This window comes from Myzus persicae, unplaced genomic scaffold (genome assembly GCF_001856785.1).
Source record: "Myzus persicae strain clone G006 unplaced genomic scaffold, MPER_G0061.0, whole genome shotgun sequence".
Lineage (NCBI taxonomy): Eukaryota > Metazoa > Arthropoda > Insecta > Hemiptera > Aphididae > Myzus > Myzus persicae.
Genome location: NW_019104255.1, coordinates 463645 through 483284, shown reverse-complemented (window position 1 = coordinate 483284; position 19640 = coordinate 463645). Strand labels below are relative to the sequence as shown.

Sequence of the window (19640 nt, the reverse complement as noted above, 5' to 3'; positions counted from 1 at the left end):
AAACACTATTATGCGGTTAATATAATGATTGTTAACCCGAAACAGCATATTCAAGCAACACCCACTTTGGTTTAAACATAAGGTAAAATAGTTGTAGTAATAACTATGTTATTAGAAATAAATAATAACACATTTTTAATTTAGTCAACTTATTACTGTTTGATATTTATTTTCTCTGTTAGACCCATCTGCAACATTGATCAAATGATTTCACCTAAAATTGTTTTTTTATGAGATTTGTGAGTAATCTCAGAATAAAATCAGGTATTACAAAAATTACAGGGGACAATATTTTTGGGCTATTGACATATCAGTTTTATACATTATTATTATTTGACTTTGTATTCAACTTTAAAAATAAAAATAATAAAATTTAATCTAAATGCTTAAATTTTTTTGAGAAAATATGTAGACAAATTATGTCATACCTGGAAAAATATTATTCCTTATCATTTCTGAAATGGGTGACTTCTTAACTCTAAGATTATTCAAAAAAATAAAAAATGATTCTGCATAAATGTGTTTTGTCTATGTTGGGTGTGGGCCGCCAAAAAAGGGAAAACAGTGTGTTAACAATTTACATTCTTTGAAGGGTGAATAACTATGCACTAATGAATAATGGTATTATCCAGAGAGAGCATTATAAGTGAAGTTGATTTATTGACTTAATACACAACTAACAAGTTTCTTTAAGAAATTAACTTATTCACTTTGAATACTAATAAAAAAAAAAGAGAAAATATTTATTGTATACAGAATACAAAAAGTAAAGTTACTTATTACTAACCATCCTATAGTACTACTTTTTAAAAATTATAACTTTAATAAAATCTATATTTTATAGGTGTATATCTAATCTATAATTATTTTATAATAATTAAAAGAAATTCAATGAATAATTTGAAAATTAAATTTAGTGGAGTTAAATGTTTGTTTAACCTAAGCAATAAAAATAATTAATATTATACATAATACTATTTACTTACATATTTAATAAATGTGGAGTAGATTCTTTTAAAATAAAAACATATAAGCTTTTACTAACAATTTTTTTTGAGAATTTTGCCATCAATCTGAAAAAAAAAATTGTAATTAGAATAATGTAAGAAGAGTCAACAGAATTTAAATGTGACAAGAGCAACAAACAAGTATTTGTTTAATATTGTAAGTTGATAAAATTAATTATATTCTTTAAGTATGAATAATCTAGTAAACTTAAATACTGTGTATAACTTTATAAGTAACCATTTTAAACCATAAAATAAGAGCAATAGATAAAAACAAGGCGCATAGACAATAGAGATCTGACTCATCAAAATTATTAATTTAACTTAATAAACTGATATATTTTTATGTACATTCATAAATTATAATAGAACTGTTTGGAAAAAAATACAATTCGTATTGGTTAAATTTATATTTAAATTAAAATAATATCTAAACATTCTGAACATATTCTACAAATATTTGACTACAGTGAAACTCGCTAAGACGTTTAAGAAAGCTTAAGAAGCTGTTTTCTGTCAGTCACTAAAATTGTCCTATACTATACCCTGTTTCAAAAGAGAACATACCAGGCGGCCACAGGCAAAACCGGTTTTTCTTATGTAAATCTGGTATATTCTCTTTTGAAACAGTGTATATACCCTGTTCATCGAGAGACCAGGACTACGCGGCAAGCGAAAACTCGTTGATTACCACTTTTACTCGTAACGGCTACGCGCCACCTGGCAACCGCCAGCTGCTCATAATTTGGGGCATGCATGCATACAGTGTCATGTTGTTTTGCAGTGATTTCAATTCATATGTTTGAGCGCGTTTCGGTTTATTTTTTAAATAATTAATTTAAAAAGTGTGTTGTATGTACTTTATAATAGAATATTATTATATTATTATCAGCATATTAATATAACAGCCGATACGAACGTTTATTTGAATTCGCCACGAATACAAAATAGGTTTAGTCGTAGAGAGAGTATATTTGAAGAAGAGCCCATATTTCCATCAGTCGTATGCGCGAAACAGTCCTGGTCTCTCGGTGAACAGAGTATAGTCAATGTAGAAACCACCTGTTAAGACGCTTCATTTTTCTCTGTCTACTCGGATAAAATGCGAAATTGTGAGAAAATATAATTAGGTATGTTACTTGTTTATGTTGTATAATAGAGTATAGATCTAGTATCAACTCCTACAATTACTGCTGGTTTGCAACACCTATCAGAAATACTATAAGTACTTTCCTCTATAGGAAATACTGAAGAAATGTTGAATTATGTTGACGAAATGGAAAACTTCCTTGCTTAAACGCAGCATTTCCAGAATCTCAAGCAAACAAAAATAGATAGATACTTTTATTAATAATTATTAAAATATATACATGATTATTTTTATCTTTTAATTTAATTCAATGGAAAAAAGTCGGTTCCTTCAACTTTGAGTTGACCATGTTCAACAGTATCGATGGCGTAACTGAGGACACTCAGACCCCATGTCATGAGGGTCCTTCAATAATTCGGGGTTCTTGTATAATATTCTCTAAAGTAAATTGAAGTCTAAGAAAAAGAGGTATTCAGATTAAGATCGAACCGCTCGGCCAACCAAAACATATTTGATCAGCGCATCTCCCACCATAAAAGGGGATCCCCAAAATTTTAAGTGATATACCTATGGTAAGTACCTACTAGAAATGGGACATTTTTTTCATTGAATCATTAGATTATTTAAATAATATATTTATTATTATGTATGGCAATAGTAAATCAGTATCTTAAAAAAAATTTTTTGTTGTATCCCTCAAAATAAATTAAAAATTACCAACTAATTTAAAGTGCCTTGAAAAAATCTTTAATGGGTTTGCAGTTAGGAAAACACTGTATCAAGAATTCCAAAAAAAATAATATGAAAATGGATTGAAATTCAAACCTTACTTTTTAATGCTGTTACCCTTAGAATTTTATTATTCCCACTTTACTATTCCAATTAAATAAGAAATTTATTTAGAAAATATGTTACATTTTTAGCAAGATCATAAAAAGTGCTATACAGGGTGTCCCGTGAGGATTAACTCATTGCGATTTGTCCTAAAATAATGTAGATATCATAATTCTGATTTTTAATTAAGACTCACAGAGATAAGCACAACAAATAATTCATGTTTTAATTTTTTTTTTATATTTCGGTAAAAAAGTTAAAAAATATATTTTTTTAATTAATTATTTTTAAAAAAATCGAAGATAGCCATTTTGTAGAGTTCATTTTTCAGAAAATATTGATGTTTCAGCATTTAAATTTTATTAATCTCCTGATTTTTAATCAATATTTTAGTTAATAGGTAAAACAGCAAAAAACCGGCTATTGTATGGGCGGCGAGTCCCCCTCTATGGCTAATGGGTATATCCTCACGGGACACACTGTATTCTATACTACTTTTTGTGCGTGGGCTAATTACCAATATCAGTTGCCAGAACTTATTGCTGGTTTTTCAAGTTGTCTAAACAACAATAGACAATAGTACTTAAGAGGACACAAAACCCTCATGCATTGTTTTAGTCTTATAAAAACAAATCATAGCAGAGTAGTTCTGAATAATCTGTTTAAGTTTGCTATGTTTAAATGTTTGATATTAGAGAGTTAATTGTCATATAAAAATTTCAAGTAAGAATATTATATAGTGAATCTCAAAGGTTTCTTATTATACTTTTTACTATTTTAAATTGTTACAATTTTTTAAGTTTATACAACACACATTTTGATATTTCAAAACAAAGTATTTTTTTGGAGTTCTTCATAACATAAAAATTTAATTTTGGATGAATTACATATGAGCACTAACTCATAAGCAGGGTTTAGGACTTATAGCACTTATAATCATCAAAATAAGAGCTACAAAAAAAAGCATTTATTACTTCATTATAAACACTCAAATGTGCTTAAAAATAATAAAACAAGCAAAAAAAAAAGCACAACAAAAACTATAAACACAATTTTTTTTATAATTTACTATGGTTTAATTTTTATAATTAGAAACCTAAAAAAAATTAAAACTTTTAGCCTTTTAGAGTTCTTAAAAACATTTAAAGTTTTTTATTATACTTTTCATATATTTTCTAAACATTTTCATAATAACCAAAAAAATTGATCAATTTAGCCGATTAGTAGATAAGCAAGAAAATATGAGTTGGGATGTTTATTACTGGGAAATATGATACAAGGGAGAAAAATTATTTTTAGTTCTAGGTTTCATTTCAGAAATTAACTAAAATTCCTAGGTTTTGTCAGTGGCACCTCTCTATATCTTGACAAGGCCGTTTATGCTAGCAGAGATATGCATAGAAGTAAAAATAATCGGAAAAACTAGAAATAAGCTTTTTTTTTAAAACATTGTTGAAAAAAGCAATAAAAAGTACTTTCAAATTTCATAATTGAACGTGTTGTAATATGATATACACTTCCATAGCACTCTGCTAGATTTAAGGTCAACCCATAAAAATAAGCAAATGCTTTAAGTCCCGATCCCTGTTTATAAGTATTTAAATTTTATATGAGAGAAGTATAGCCTTAGTTTAACCTAGCGAGTGCAGACAGCCACAGAGATACCACAAAATATTAGACCATTAATTTGCTCATCTAAACATCAAACTTTTAACTAAATAATTACCCATCCAAAGTACAATTTAAATGTATCAAAATAGGTCCTGGAATAATATTTTAATTCATACTAGGCAATATGTAATATCAGTTTAACATTAAATTATGTTTTTTGATAAGAAAAATCACTATGTAGGTATATGAAAATGATCATATTATATTCATCTAAGTGATTAATAGACAATCAGAATAGATATCTTTACAAACAAGAGCTGTAATTTATAATATAAAAAAATACACTTTGTGGATATTTATTCAAAATACAACCTAAATAAAATATATTACTTAGTAAATGTTGAAGATGGTGAACATCTTAAAATAACCTAACATATCTACCTATTTTCTTAAAATAAAATATAAAAAGATAAATAATTATGAACATGCATGTATTGTTATAAAACTAAATCAGATGGATAAGATAATACCTACATAAACAAATATAGATTAGAGCCGTAGCCCTACAATATAATATTTAAATTCATTAGCACAATCAAAGTAAAACAAATTAAATTAAAAGTTATACACCTATGAATTAATGACCTCGTGGTTCATTTGATATAGTACTTGACTTTTTTTTAAATGGTCAATCATAAGAAAAAATATCTCAATTTAATGTCATTGAAAAATTAATTCCTAGAGAACTAAGTAAGGAATTGTGCATTAGAAGTCTATGTAATAGAGATATCTCATCATTGCCTAAAACTGGCAGTTGAGGAGCATGGTATATAAGTCTTTTCCAATTTAGTTATGTGGTTGTACTTTAAAAACTCATTTGAATTTGTTATTATGTCTGCATATCCATTTTTCAAATTTTGCTATCCTACTTCAAAAATTTGGTTTTAATATTTTAAATGTATGACATTTAAAAAATTAACTATTCTGAATTGAAATCAAAAACCTTAACATTTTTCTTGATTGATCCTCAGACCAATATATTAACAAATTCAAATCAGTTTTAAGTTGTATCACACTACCTATAAGATTCATCGATAGGTTTGACAAAAAGTACACTAGAAAAATAAGTGTACAAAAAGTACGCTACACTGGAGGTGACTTCTTGTATACCTATTCTCTGTGTCAAAAGAGAATAATCAATCGGCCCACTGTGTAACGTCAGTGCTGCGTACCTCCCACTAACTACCCGCTGTTAGCGTGATCAAGTGGTTCTTGAAGCACCAATCGATTATTCACACAATGCGCAAAAAGTGATTGTCCACTTTTGAGATAGAGTTTAAGTGTTGGAGAGCACTCCACCATTTCTAATACACATAGTCAAACACCAATGATCACATACTATTCACATATTTAAACCATCACAGGCAGGGCCGGATTAAGGTTTTTGCCGCCCATAGGCTGAAATAAATTTACCGCCTAATTTACATAGGTATTGATATTTTACTAATATCTCAACGTAGTTTTTCACACAAAAAAAAAAAACTTGCCGCCCCAGGCTTTAGCCTACACAGCCTAAGCGGTAATACAGCCCTGATCACAGCCCACAGGATACAAACTTATAAAACTGTCTACATTGAAATATTTAAAAATGTTTGATTTAATTGTCTTAAAATGTATGAAGATATTATTTTATATGTAAAATTGTAAGTTATACTACTGAGCAACATTTTAAAAGTATTTTGAATAAAATAATAGATTATGCAAGTATGGAATTTTTTACCCAAAATTTTAATGAACTAAACTTTCATGCTTTTCAAAAAAACATCCTTCACATAACGATCCAAAAGTCTTATATGTACTTTTTAACTCTGACAGTAGTGCACAGAGTTGCAAATTTTACCAAGACCAACATAGATTCTCACTAATATCTTCTAACACAACACAACTTTGATGTTAACAATGGTAATTATACTATTATTTTTGTAGGAAAAATGTCTAGGAAAATCAAGTTGTTGAACACAAAGTTTCAAGAAGATGAAATCACAAAATTTGTGTTAGAAAATAGGTTTTAGAAAACATAAGTTGTATAACAACAGTCCTTGCTAAGAAAGAGCCTAAAGGTCCTCACACACTGCAACAGTAGCAGTGGTGGCAAAATGAGTCCAAACACAATTTACCCCCACCGAGGTGGCACGCGAAGACAAAAGAATTTTACCGCTACCGCTGCAGTGTGTGGGGACCTTAATATACATTTTAAGATGGCATAAAAACATGCATAGCATGTTAATAAATTCCTATTATTCATTAAAGACACCAGGAGCTACATACTACTGAAACTACTATCAATTCATTTATCGGAAATAGAGAAATAAAAAGTAGATACGTAGAAAAAAATGATGAACATTTGTAAAGGAATAGTTGAAAAGCCTCTGATATTGATCTTTGAATTTCAATTATGATGTATAAACGTATTTTTGATAGTACCTAACTATTGCAAAAAAATCTTGTATTTACGTATATAAAAATATTATGAAATTTATAAAATAAATTATTATTAATTTAACTTAAAATTGTTTATTATTTGGGTACTATTGAAATAATAAAATATGTTTAACTTTCTTGAGTTGTAATCAAGTACATTAAATGGGATGAAAAAATCTCAATTTTAAAAACTTTTCAATACATTTAGTAGTTAAATAGAAAAAAAAATTTGTAACTTATACTCGTGCTGCCGAGAGAGCACTACTAGACGGCGAATAAAACTCGTCTGATCTAGCACATTCCCATTACTAAACCTGTCAGCTAAGTAATAGAGTATGAGACATTGAGTATGAAAACGCAGAGCTCAGTCATTAGGATGAACTAACGAGTAGCGCTCACTCAGTTGCACAAGTATAATAATTATAAGTATTAGCCTTGTTGTATTAGAAAATGATCATTAGTAGTAGCATAGAAGGATCTAGCTTGTCAGATAACAATTTTGTGATAAAGAAATTATATTTATTTTTCACTCTAACAGACAACTCTAATTTAAACAATTTCAAACGATTACATCGATTTGCATTTTGAAAAAATATTTTGACTTTCCACTATATGTACAAGGGATCAATCGAGGCACATTTGTATGATTTTAGTTAGTTGATTAAATATTTAAGTTTGAAATTTTGCAAATTTTTGAAAATTATAACAACATTCTTTGCAATCTAAATTACAATAGTTAAAAATATGGCTAGATTATTCCTTTGTACATATTACTGAGAATCTAAAATATTATTTTAGAATAAAAATCGCAATAATTGTTTATACGTATCGTTTGAATTAGGAACAGAAGTTAAAAAAAAAAAAAAACTGAGCATTCATAGGGCCCCTTAAGTTAGCTTTGATGGACTAATGATATGAATTAAATAATTAAATGTCATTAAAAAGAGCTTATCAAGTAGATACAAAATGTGAATTTAAAAATTAACTCTTTAACCGATAAAAAACCAGTCAATTTTAGCTAGATTTTTCTTTAGTAACGTAGATCTCTAAAACTGGAGAACATATTTTATCTTGTTAGAATCACATAGGATAGAAGAAGTGCAGTGAAGAATTTCAGACCTTTCAAAACCTATCTTTAATAGTTTATTCATTACAGACCTATTTAGTTGTATTTCATAAAAACATACACAACATATTTCTTAACAACTATTTTTCTAATGAAATAGTCTGGTTCAATTAAAAACACGGAGTAGTTTCAAAAGTTTTTATTTTAATTAAATTAAATTAATTACTTTCTGTGCATCTTATAATTAGCATTGTTTGTTTAAAAAAGTAACAACTTAACATTTAATGAAATATACACATCCAATTCTTACTAATTTTGTGTGAAACAAATGTCAGAAATCGAATGAGAACCAACATGATCCCCAATATTTGTATCATATACAATTTGGAAGACGATATACTTTAAATATATTGAAATTTATAGTTGTTTGTCCAAACAGAAAATAAAGCTATAGACCAGGGGTGGCCAACATGACTATGTACGCGAGCCACATGTATTAATAAAATTATATCAAGAGCCAAATTATCTAATGTGTACTTTTATACCACAAAAGTAATAAAGATAGCAAACAGCCGATAAACATATCAAATTACGATATACGAAATTATATTGTTTTTAATATAGTCTGTAGTCTGTGTTGAATAGTCCTATTGTAAACACCTCAATTTGTTTTGTAAAATATTTGTAATATTTGTAATATTTTACCGATACTTATTGCGAAAGTTACGATGTCAATTTCTAAAAAAGCGGTTAAACGTAAATATGAAGAAGAAAAAAATACCACGCAAACAAAATTAGCTTAATGTTTAATTTTTTAATTTATTATTCATATTAATTAATTTTTTTTTTTTGTTTGATTTAATCTATATTCTATCCACTATAATACTAAAGCCTTAAATAAATACAATAAAAACATTTTTTTTATAAATGTATACAAAAAAAATTAAAATATTTTGGTTTTTGTAAATAAGACCGCGAGCCGCATACGACTGTGACGAGAGCCGTGATTTGGCCACCCCTGCTATAGACTAATAGTCATGTTTTCCATATTGTAACTACAATAGTCTAAGCATAAACATCAACTATTACAAGAATTACTAAAAAGGTGTTATCCTAATGCTTAGTGTAGAATTTGCTTCAATATTTGAATAATTAAAATCAACTATAATAGTAAAAATTAACTGTATGTTTTCTCTATTTTATTCTTAGATCATATACACTGGATAGAGCTATGGTTTAAAATCTTGAAGCATAGCTATTCGTGCCCGAAGTCATCACTGCGCATGAGCAAAGTATATGATCTAAGCATTCAGTACCTAGTCGTCCTTATCACTATAACACATTATTGTTCCTTCTCCGTCCCGTGTGATCTATTTCATTTCTCACTCATGCACAATAAGTACTTTAGGCATGAACGGGTCTGCTTCAAACACGGACTACGCGTGATATACGCTATAGCTCTATCCAGTGTATATGATCTAAGATTTTATTCTTATACTAAAAAATAAATACATAAAAAAAATGTAAATAATATTATCAATAAACTAATAATTGAAAGAAGTTATATTTTATACATTTTACCAGGTTGTGCAGATTGTTAAGAAAACGAGAAACACAGTGTGTTGTTTGGGTTGTATACAGTGTGACAAAAGACCCCTTTTTTTATTTATATTTATATTTTCACACTGGTACTCTCTCTGGCGTGTCAAAATCAATGAAAACAAATCTGCACATACCACTTTTGCTCTTCGCCACAGACAACCTTCTTCGGTACATATAAACGACAAACCAATACCATGCTGCGACACAGTCAAATATCTAGGTGTAACCTTCGACAAACGTCTAACATGGGCTAAGCATATACATACAACAAAACTAAAATTAAATCAACGACTTTACTCTCTCAGACCCATTCTCGGCAAGTTCTCAAAATTATCTCTCAAAACCAAAATTCACATTTATAATCTTCTACTTAAACCTATCTGGCTCTATGGCATTCAAATCTGGGGCACGGCAAAAATATCAAACACACGAAAAATACAAGTGTTCCAATCAAAAACCCTCCGTCTCATAACCAATGCTCCACCTTATATTTCCAACCACACTCTGCACACAGATCTTCACGTTCCTAAAGTCACTGAAACAGCCAAGCTTTACTACAAAAAATTTAGGAATCGCCTCAAAAACCACACCAATCCCCATATGAAAAAGCTTCTATCTACCTCCATTCCAGATAATCCTCCTAGAAGACTCAAACGGCAATGGCCTAGTGATCTTATAATGTAAACATAATATGAATATTTAACACCCATATAATGTAAACTCATGCCGAAGTACCTTCACTGGATGGTTTCTTCCCCCAAAGACATCAAGCCATCACACATAATTTATAAAACCATACATTATGCCTATTGTACTTATTTGTATAGATTGTATAATTTTCTAGTTTACAAATAAAAAAAAAAAAAATTGATATTTAACACTGCAAATCCACTAAAGTGAAAGAATATTTGCAATTTAGTCTATACTACAAACACCACAAAAATTTGGATCATTTTCAACATGCTTTTTTTATTTTTGAAATTGGCCTACATCTTTTACTTTCTTTTTTTTGCGTCACACAATCTATACGATTTGAGTACAATAAGCGGCCTGCATCTCAACATAAATTATACAATAAGACTTTAATTGCTTATGATCTTTTTGTAAACACCTTAGCTTGCATACCTTAATTTGAAATACTCATACCAGACAAGCTCTACAACATTGTACGAATTTAAACCACTACCACACCAATTGTCTTCAAATGTAAATACTTTAAAGTACAATTTTTTCATAAAGTTAAAAATCAGCTGATTTTTAAAACGTACAGATATTGCTTAATTTTAATGATATTTCCATACAAATAATTTGAAATATTCATATTGATAATTAAGAAATAGTAATAATTTAATACAAATACCCCAGTTAAACCATGTATTATCCACACAAATTCACTAACACAGACTGATACTTATATTATTTTTATTGTAAAAATCTAATCTTAGTTGCAAAATTATTAAGTACCTATAAAAAGGGTTATTACTAGGGCTGTGAATTTAATGCACTAAAAAATCTTAAAAAATGCATTAAAAATGTCAAAAATATGCAATAAAATATGCACTTCAAATGCAAAAAAAAAGGAATATAAAATGCCAAAATGTATAGCATAAAATTTATAAAAATGGTTTTTAATTTAATTTTTATATTAATATTAATATTGGATACAGGATATTAAACATAAGTACAAAAAAGTGTTCAAAAAGTGTTTAAAAAAAAAAAAATGATAAAAATGTTGATTGAATTTGATTTGACGATATGCCACAATAACTTATCTAAGTTATCTAGTTGTCTAGCAATTGCCTTATTTTATCGAATCGTTATCTTTACCTAACCCATATATAGTGTGTGACTTATGTAAAATATTATTTAATAAAATATAAATTTAACATAACATATACAGCCCGTGTAAAATAAAAAAAAAAATGTTTTCAAACAAGTCAATTGACGGAATTTGATTAAAAATACTAGTAAATGAACTAAAAAAGCAAAAAATGACCTAAAAATGCGAAAAAATGACCTAAAAAATTAAAAATACAAAAATATGCAAAATAAAAGTTTCATAGATGGATTCATTATTACATAATTCAAATTATGTACTCACAAAGCTATGTTTAACAATCACCAAAAAAAAATGCACTTTCCTATGAATTCACAGCCCTAGTTATTACAATTTGGTCTTACTAATTTTGTTGTAAATAGTATAATAAACACAGTAGATATTATTTTAATTCAGAGGAAAGCAGAGAAATTCATCTTTTTTTATAATAGTGGATGTACCTAATGTATAATACATTAATCAACACTTAGGTATTTTCAGTGGGGCAAATGATACTTTTATAACCTCATGCAACATCCAAATTATGCCACTATCAGAACATCAGCACATCATATAACCAATATTAACAATTTTCTTAAATTATCATTTTACTATAGTTGGAATGATAGTTTAATTTTATTAAGTAGGCATGTTTGCATAAGCCACATTTTAATGGTTCATTTTCAAAAAAAAAAAGCTTCATAGCTTTTATATGAGTATAGAAACTAGAAATTCCTGTTACAATCCTTTAAAACAGAAATCAAAATTGGACTTTTAAAAAAGATGAACACAGTTTATTTAAAGTCATTAAAAAAATAATATATGTATATATACAGTCAAAACTCTTTATAACGAATCTGAAGGGACCAAGAGATTTCTTTCGTTATAGAGAGTTTTCGTAATAGAGAGGGTTTAAAAAAAAACAAAATTTTAATTATTTATGTATAAAGGTATGTAATATTATATATCAAACACATCATTATTTTTACATTATTTTATATATATTTACGTATTGTATTAATTTATTATTATTATTATACATACTTATTAAATATAATTTAATTTTTATACTATACATATTTATAATTCATTTAAAATAGTCTGTCATCTTAGTTTGGACTTTTTTATTTTGCCAATATTGTTTTTGTATTTTTCTATGAATTTCTCCCATGTTTTGGTATAACTTTGGATCATCTTCATGAAACAATAAGTACTTTTCTAATAATTTAGCCGCATCAAGTGCTTGTTGAATACTTGGTATTACGACTTCGTCAGGTTGTGCTTCCTCTTCATCTTCCTTTTGCTCCTCCTCGCCTTTTGTCACTTCATTTAGGATTTCTTCATCAGTTAACGATATTGTTGTAACTAGATTCTCGTCTATTTCTACATAGTTTTGTAGGTCCTCAGGAGTCAAAGTATGCGGAGTATTGAACTGAGTAATCCACTCACTCAGTGTATCATCTTCATTCTCAAATTGTTCTATTTCTTCTTCAGCATTTGCAAAACTTCGAAGTCCAGCATGACGAAAAGAATGCCGTATAGTTTCTGATGTTACCTCTTCCCAGGCTTTACTTAAGAAGTTCACCGCATCAAGCATATTGATAGAGGCATTGCCATCAGATTCGATAATTTCCCTTAATATTTTCTTTCTATAGTGGCCTTTCAAACTTTTTATAACACTTTGGTCCATCGGCTGTAAGATACTAGTTGTGTTAGCTGGGAAAAATATCATCTCTATGTTCATAAGATTAGATAGATTGGGATGAGCAGGACAATTATTCACGAGTAACAAAACTTTTCGCCCTTTTAATTCTGCATCCCATTTTCTTATTTCTTCTTCAAAAAGTATTGATGTCATCCACGCTGACTTATTTGCTTTATAAGTGACTGGCAACCGTTTAATATTTTTAAAACATCGCGGGTTTTTTGATTTGCCTATTACCATAATCTTTCTTTTTTCAGTACCACTCATATTGGCTGCTACAAACGCAGTGATACGTTCTTTAGAAAGTTTACCTCCCACGCATTTTTCCCCTTTGAATTTTAATGTTTTATCTGGGGTCATTTTGTAAAAAATACCTGTCTCATCAGCATTAAAAATATTATCCGGAGTGTACTTTTCATTCAATTTTGGCCACACATTAATTAACCAGCTGTTAGTAACATTCAAGTCGACATTTAGTGCTTCTCCGCTTATTTTCCCATAGGTAATATTGTGACGTTGTTTAAATTTTCCAAGCCATCCTTCCGAGGCCTTGAAATCTATAATACCAAGTTGTTGAGCAAAATGTTCAGCTTTAGTTTTCAAAACAGGCCCAGATATAGGTACATTATTACAACGTTGTTTATGGAACCACGTTAACATGGCCTGGTCCAAGCCTTTAAATTTCGGTTTCCTTATTTTTTTACAAGAACTTCCTTCTGTTTCAGCATGCAATATTTTATCCTTATTCTTCCAGATAGTAGCGACAGTAGATGGGCTAAAACCAAAACGTTTCCCGACATCACTTTTTTTTTCACCTTTTTCAATCGCACGTATTAAAGCGACTTTTTGATCAACACACAGTGCTTTTCTTTTACTTGCCATAACGAATGTTAGCGCACTACTGTGGTCATGTGTATAATGTTAGACATTACGTCGATAATAAAATGAACATGGTACCTATTAAATATCGATAATAACGATATTAAAAGTAGATAATGAAAGAATGTAATCGTTCTTGGAAATGCCGGCATTATTGCCGATTATTTTTATAGTTTATATATGTAAAAGATACGATAACACGTAAATTGTATTATGAAACATAAAATATTGTTTCGTTATTGAGAGTGACTAATACGTTATAGAGAATGAATTGTCTAATGGGTTATATAGCAAACCAACCATTATTATGTAATTTTTATGTTATATAGTGTTTTTCGTTGTAAAGAGTTTCGTTATAAAGAGTTTTCACTGTATAATAATAATATTAGCATTCAAACATTACTTTATTTCCACAATACCTATGTATTATTAATAGTAATTCATTTAGGATCTAAATTTTAGATATTAGATCTCATAGAACATTATGTTTTTAAAAGAATAAATAAAAATAATAATGTGAACAAATAAGAAGAATCTAAATGATAAAATTTATCTCTTATGATCAGGATTGTGTTGATATTTAAAAAGAACCCATAAGAATCTTAAACTTCTGAAAATACAAAATAATGATAGTACCTATTACAAGCTATACTACTAAAATAATTTAGTATTGGGTCCACGCCAAACAAACTTAAGGTTGGCAACTCTACCCTTAGCCAATGTTGGAAATACATACGGTTTATGATGGTGTTCACATACAAAAACCATGAACTCAAGTAGCATATACTTAGTTAAATAAAGAGCTAATAATAAATAGAAGAAAATTAATTTTTTATCTCAATCCAATACAGTCCAACCTTAGCTTAAAATCTAAAATAGTTTAAAAGATTTCACTTATACTACTCGACGACTTTAACCTAACAGAAATGCTTCTTCCTAGAAAACTACAAGAATAATCATCTCAAAAGATATTTTTTTTAATATAATATGACAAATTTTAATTTCAATATTGAAATAGATATCAAACAATTTTCATGGATAATTTGTGATTGAACTTGATAATGATAATTAGTCATTTATTAATAATTAGTTGTATAAATTAAATGAAAAAACTTCTGTATGAGTTATAAAATAATAATTGGGAAATGTCTGACATAATGAACAATACTATTTTGTCTACTATAAAGATGAGGTTTTTTTACTTCTTGTGGGTGTGAGAAAATTGAAAGGGTTCAACTCAATTTTCCTAAGTATGCAGCTTTTGGTTTAAATATTGACAATCCTCCTCATGATTATTGTCCAGTTATGCACAAGCTGGGTTTAAATTTCTTAGCTGGTAGGAGGCAAATTGCTAATCTTAATAGCTAAAGAACTCATCAGTAGAAGGCTCACTTGGCGTAACTCTTTTTTAAAGCAATAAATATTAAATGTTAGTAGTATCACAACAATATTACATACTTAAATCCCTTGTGAATTCAATTTTTTATTCTAATCTATTTATTACACTTGCTTTCATTGATGATTTTTATTTATAGTTTATTGATAACTGGCCTAACAAGAAGTTCTTTTTAAAATTTTATTTTTAGTAAATAAATGCATATTTAAATAATAAAGTTCAGTATACATATTAGCCAGTCACCCATCATATTATAACATATATTAATTAAGTCACTAACATACAAATTTACAATATTTACATCAATGAAGAGAAATATTTTCTAAAATTCCAATACATTCCATTGTGTGCTTGACATAATATTTCTTACCTGGATATTTGCATTGCTTCAGGAGGACCTTTAAGACCACCAGTATCTTCATTTAGCAAAACCTTTAAGCAGTTCAATAGCTGCATGGGATCAATCGGTGGCTGAAATTAGAAAAATTCATGATTTAATAATTTATTATGAATTAACATTAAATTTTAAAGGTTTTATTCTAATATTGATTGATAAAATATATATATATATAAATTTAATATACCTATTATATTTACTGAGTTAATTCTTTTTTGTACATGTAAATATGAATATTTATTGATCGTTTAAAAAGGTTTTAAATATTTATGATCATTAAAAAAAGTATTGGTTCCAATCTGGGTAGGTATATTATAATATATTAATCAAAATATACAGATAGACACGAACAACAGTTTATGAATGTAATCTATAAAGTATTATGTTACTAAATAAGAAATAACTAACAAAATTATAGAAGAATGGCCTATTACTTTACATATTTCAATTGAAATACACTTTATTTCATTAGAAAAGGTCCCTCAAATATGATTTAATAGCCCATATTATTGGGTCCAATACATTTTATTGAACCATTAAATTAATCATTTTTTGCATGTAACCTGCCATTAATTAATATGAGACCATATTGTTTGGGAATAGAATGACTAAATATTTAATTTAGAATTTATTTTTCAATTAGTTGAGATATCTCACCAATATCTGTGATTTGATCAAAAGGGCAAAACATATTAATAAAAATTGTAATTGTATTTTATAAAAACAATTATTAGTAAGCCGTGTTCCAATGAATATATAACATGACTCATGAAAGCTTAGATAGTCTTACGATATCTTAACCTAGGTAATGAGGGGAAGGGGAGTAAACTATTGCGGTGACTGTCGAACACACACAAGTCTAAGAAGTTAGATGGTATGTACCAGTAAAATGTTATTTCTTTTTTATGGACGTTTTTTTTATAATTAAATTGTTATGAACTTCGTACGCAATTAACTTTACTTGACGAAATTAAATACAAATTCAGCTTCACCACATAATAACGAATATACTCGCAATAAGCCCCACCAAACCTCCATAGTACTGTACAGTGATAGTGGAAAAAGGATGATCGATGTTAGGACTGATACAAGTGTGGGAATAAAATGTCTCATTGTAGTACGCGAAAATGTATACGTCACCAATCTTCAGCTATAATAACGATCGTAAATACGTCAGCAAGTCGATTGCAAGTGACGTAACAATAACATATATGCCGTCGACACTGCTACTATTTACATTCAAAAATTAAGTGGAATACGAATATCAATGAATATCACAAGTCATTGCTTAGTATATATACATTATTTTTTCCTTCATTTCGTTCAAGGAACGGCCACAACCCATTTCGGGTATTTCAGCTCGGATTCGTAGTGAAAAGGATACAAAGGAATACATTAGCAAATAAATAAAAACACAATTAAAACTATCACTGTAGACTGTAGTACCGTTTTTATACAACGTAAAAATTATATCTTAATTTTCCTAAACGGATCGGACTAGTAATAGTGTTCTATTAAAACCATAATACATAGTCATTTGAACCGAAGGTCAAATAATTTTATAGGGCAGGTCAATATAAAGCCCGTTAACTTACCATGGCGTTTTTGTTGTGCGTCTCTGTACGTACAAATACGATTTATACAATGGTTTGGCACAAAATTCTTTCTTTCTCTTTCACAAAAATAAGTGTCGTAATTTAAAAATACTAAACGTCGATATCGTATTTGCGTTTTTTTATATATTTTCCTGTCTGTAGGAAAGCAGTAAAAATAGAAATAAAATTAATTTAAAATCGATCGTCCCGACGGCGAATGGATGGTGCCTGGCGTGCTATGTTGGCGTACGTGGTGGACATAAATGCTTGACGCTTGTTGTTGACGCTACTCCACGTGAATGTGAATCCGTATTCCGTGATTACAGTTTCGCTGATAAACAGCACAAAATGGCGGACCGTATCGCTATTAACGACATCGATTGGTAGGCGCATTGCCGCCGTGGTAATAATAAAACAATTCCGTCATCGTTGCCCTCTTTGTGTACGCGGCGCTGGCCTTCATTTAGAGAGGTTTTTGGGTTGTTCTTCTTCCGCCGGCGGTCCGTCAAAAATGTTTCGGACAAAAAAAAAACAATCTTATACGCTATTACGCACTGCTGGGTGAGCGCAAAGCAAGGTATGACGATAAATAATGTAAAAACGGAAATAAAATGAACTAGAAAACTGTTGTCGAAACACTGACGACAATCTCGAGCAGTCGAGCGTAGCCTCGAGAAAGAGAGAGAAACACGTCGACGCAGCAACAGCACCGGACGACCTGTAGTGATGAAGGGCGATAGCAATAAATATAAATATTGTTTTAACGATAAATGCGCGGGTAGAGCGTTTACGGCAATGGCAAAACAATTTGTCGTCGTTCCCGTGCCCGTCGGTCGAAACGTAGTCTACGCAGCAAATTGTTGATACTCGTTTCCTTGCCGTTATGAGTTCTGTTGACCAAATGGATCGCACGTCCAACTGCAATATGGCTGCGACACTCGACAAACTGCGACGTACACTCAACAACGTAACTATATATACAGTAGTTCACCACACTACCACTGGAACTGTACTCCGTACTTCTGTAGTTCTGTACTGTGCTGTAGTCCGTAGTTGGTAATAGCCACTTTTTACTAAATAGGAACTAGGCAATAGCCAATAGGCATTAGGCTGACTGGCAACTTCCAACAGTGCCAACTACAAATAACCGAACTATCAGAACACTGAATTCTACAAAACTCGAGTGATCAAGTTGGTAATACATGTGTGCATGGTCTAGTGTGGTAAGGGAAGGGATGCGCGTTTGACTTGAACAGTTTGTAGTTAACGTCAGAGTGGCGGCCAACTTATGCTCAGGGGCGTGGCTTCAGAATATGACATGCAATGCGCAGATGGTTGACTCGACGGGGGGGAGGGGGTGACCCTACGACGGACGAACGTTGAACGTTGAACGTTCAGTCTTCACTCTTCAGTGTTGACGGTTGGCGTTAGGCCTCCAACCTCGGCCAGGGGTTACAGACATAATCTTTTATCTGTGGGGCCAAGGCCATGTGGTATGTAGTGTGTTTCTTAGAATAGTGACACCGACTTGTGCCAACGGGATATGTTACCAATGATGGACCGATGAAATTTAGTGTGTATCGAGTAATCAAAGAGTACATAATAATATGCTAGAAATTCACCCTGAAAAATCGATGAAAACACTGCTCCGGGACACAATGGACACATGCACTATTGACATGGCTCATTAATTTCCCGGTGTGGAATATTTTTATACTAACCAACGAATTTCTTAATGCAGTGTACCACTACTAGCAAAACGCACAGATATAATTATATATGACGAAATGTACCGAACCATATCGGAGATTGAACTCGAACTTAGACCCGACGAGCTAGTTAGTTATATCATTGATACGACTTTACGAGTCTGTTCGTAACTACTTAATGACCAATTTTTCTAGAAAACTGATAATATCTTCTTTTCATCTTGGCACCAAAAATATTAGAATACCTGATTACCAGTACAGGGGATTGTGGACACAATTTTTCGAGTTGAATGTAACCAAAAGCCACCAATTGTCCACCGAGCCAAAACTCGGCAGTCGAAACGCTCCATCAAGTCATCCATAGAATAAAAATAGTAGGCATAAATCCAAGTAGTAAGTACCAAACCGTCAAACGTCCTTCAACCGTGGTGGCGACCGGTAGAGGTCAACAG

At 30.0% G+C, this 19640-nt stretch overlaps 1 protein-coding gene across 2 annotated transcripts; it reads right to left on the bottom strand.

Annotated features, from left to right (window-relative positions):
* Nucleotides 1–1056: 1056 nt before the first annotated feature.
* LOC111040520 (tigger transposable element-derived protein 4-like) lies at nt 1057–18576 on the bottom strand. Of its 2 annotated transcripts, none has more exons than XR_002605208.1 (3): nt 17480–18553; nt 15858–15958; nt 1057–1073 (listed from the first exon to the last, which is right to left on the bottom strand). XR_002605208.1 is itself a non-coding variant. In XM_022324455.1 (3 exons), the coding sequence occupies exons 1-3, from the start codon at nt 17480–17482 to the stop codon at nt 12595–12597; spliced, it is 1497 nt and encodes a 498-aa protein (XP_022180147.1). In that variant the 5' UTR covers nt 17483–18576; the 3' UTR covers nt 12542–12594. The 2 variants fall into 2 exon arrangements, 1 of the variants encoding a protein (XP_022180147.1); XM_022324455.1 differs by lacking the exon at nt 1057–1073 and adding an exon at nt 12542–13987 and having other exon boundaries at nt 17480–18576.
* Nucleotides 18577–19640: the final 1064 nt, after the last annotated feature.

Coding starts and splice junctions, on each gene's coding strand:
- LOC111040520 (XM_022324455.1), bottom strand. Junction 13,988..15,857: donor GAAGCAATGCAAATATCCAG/GTAAGAAATATT, acceptor TTTTGGTTTTAG/CCCATCTACTGTCGCTACTA.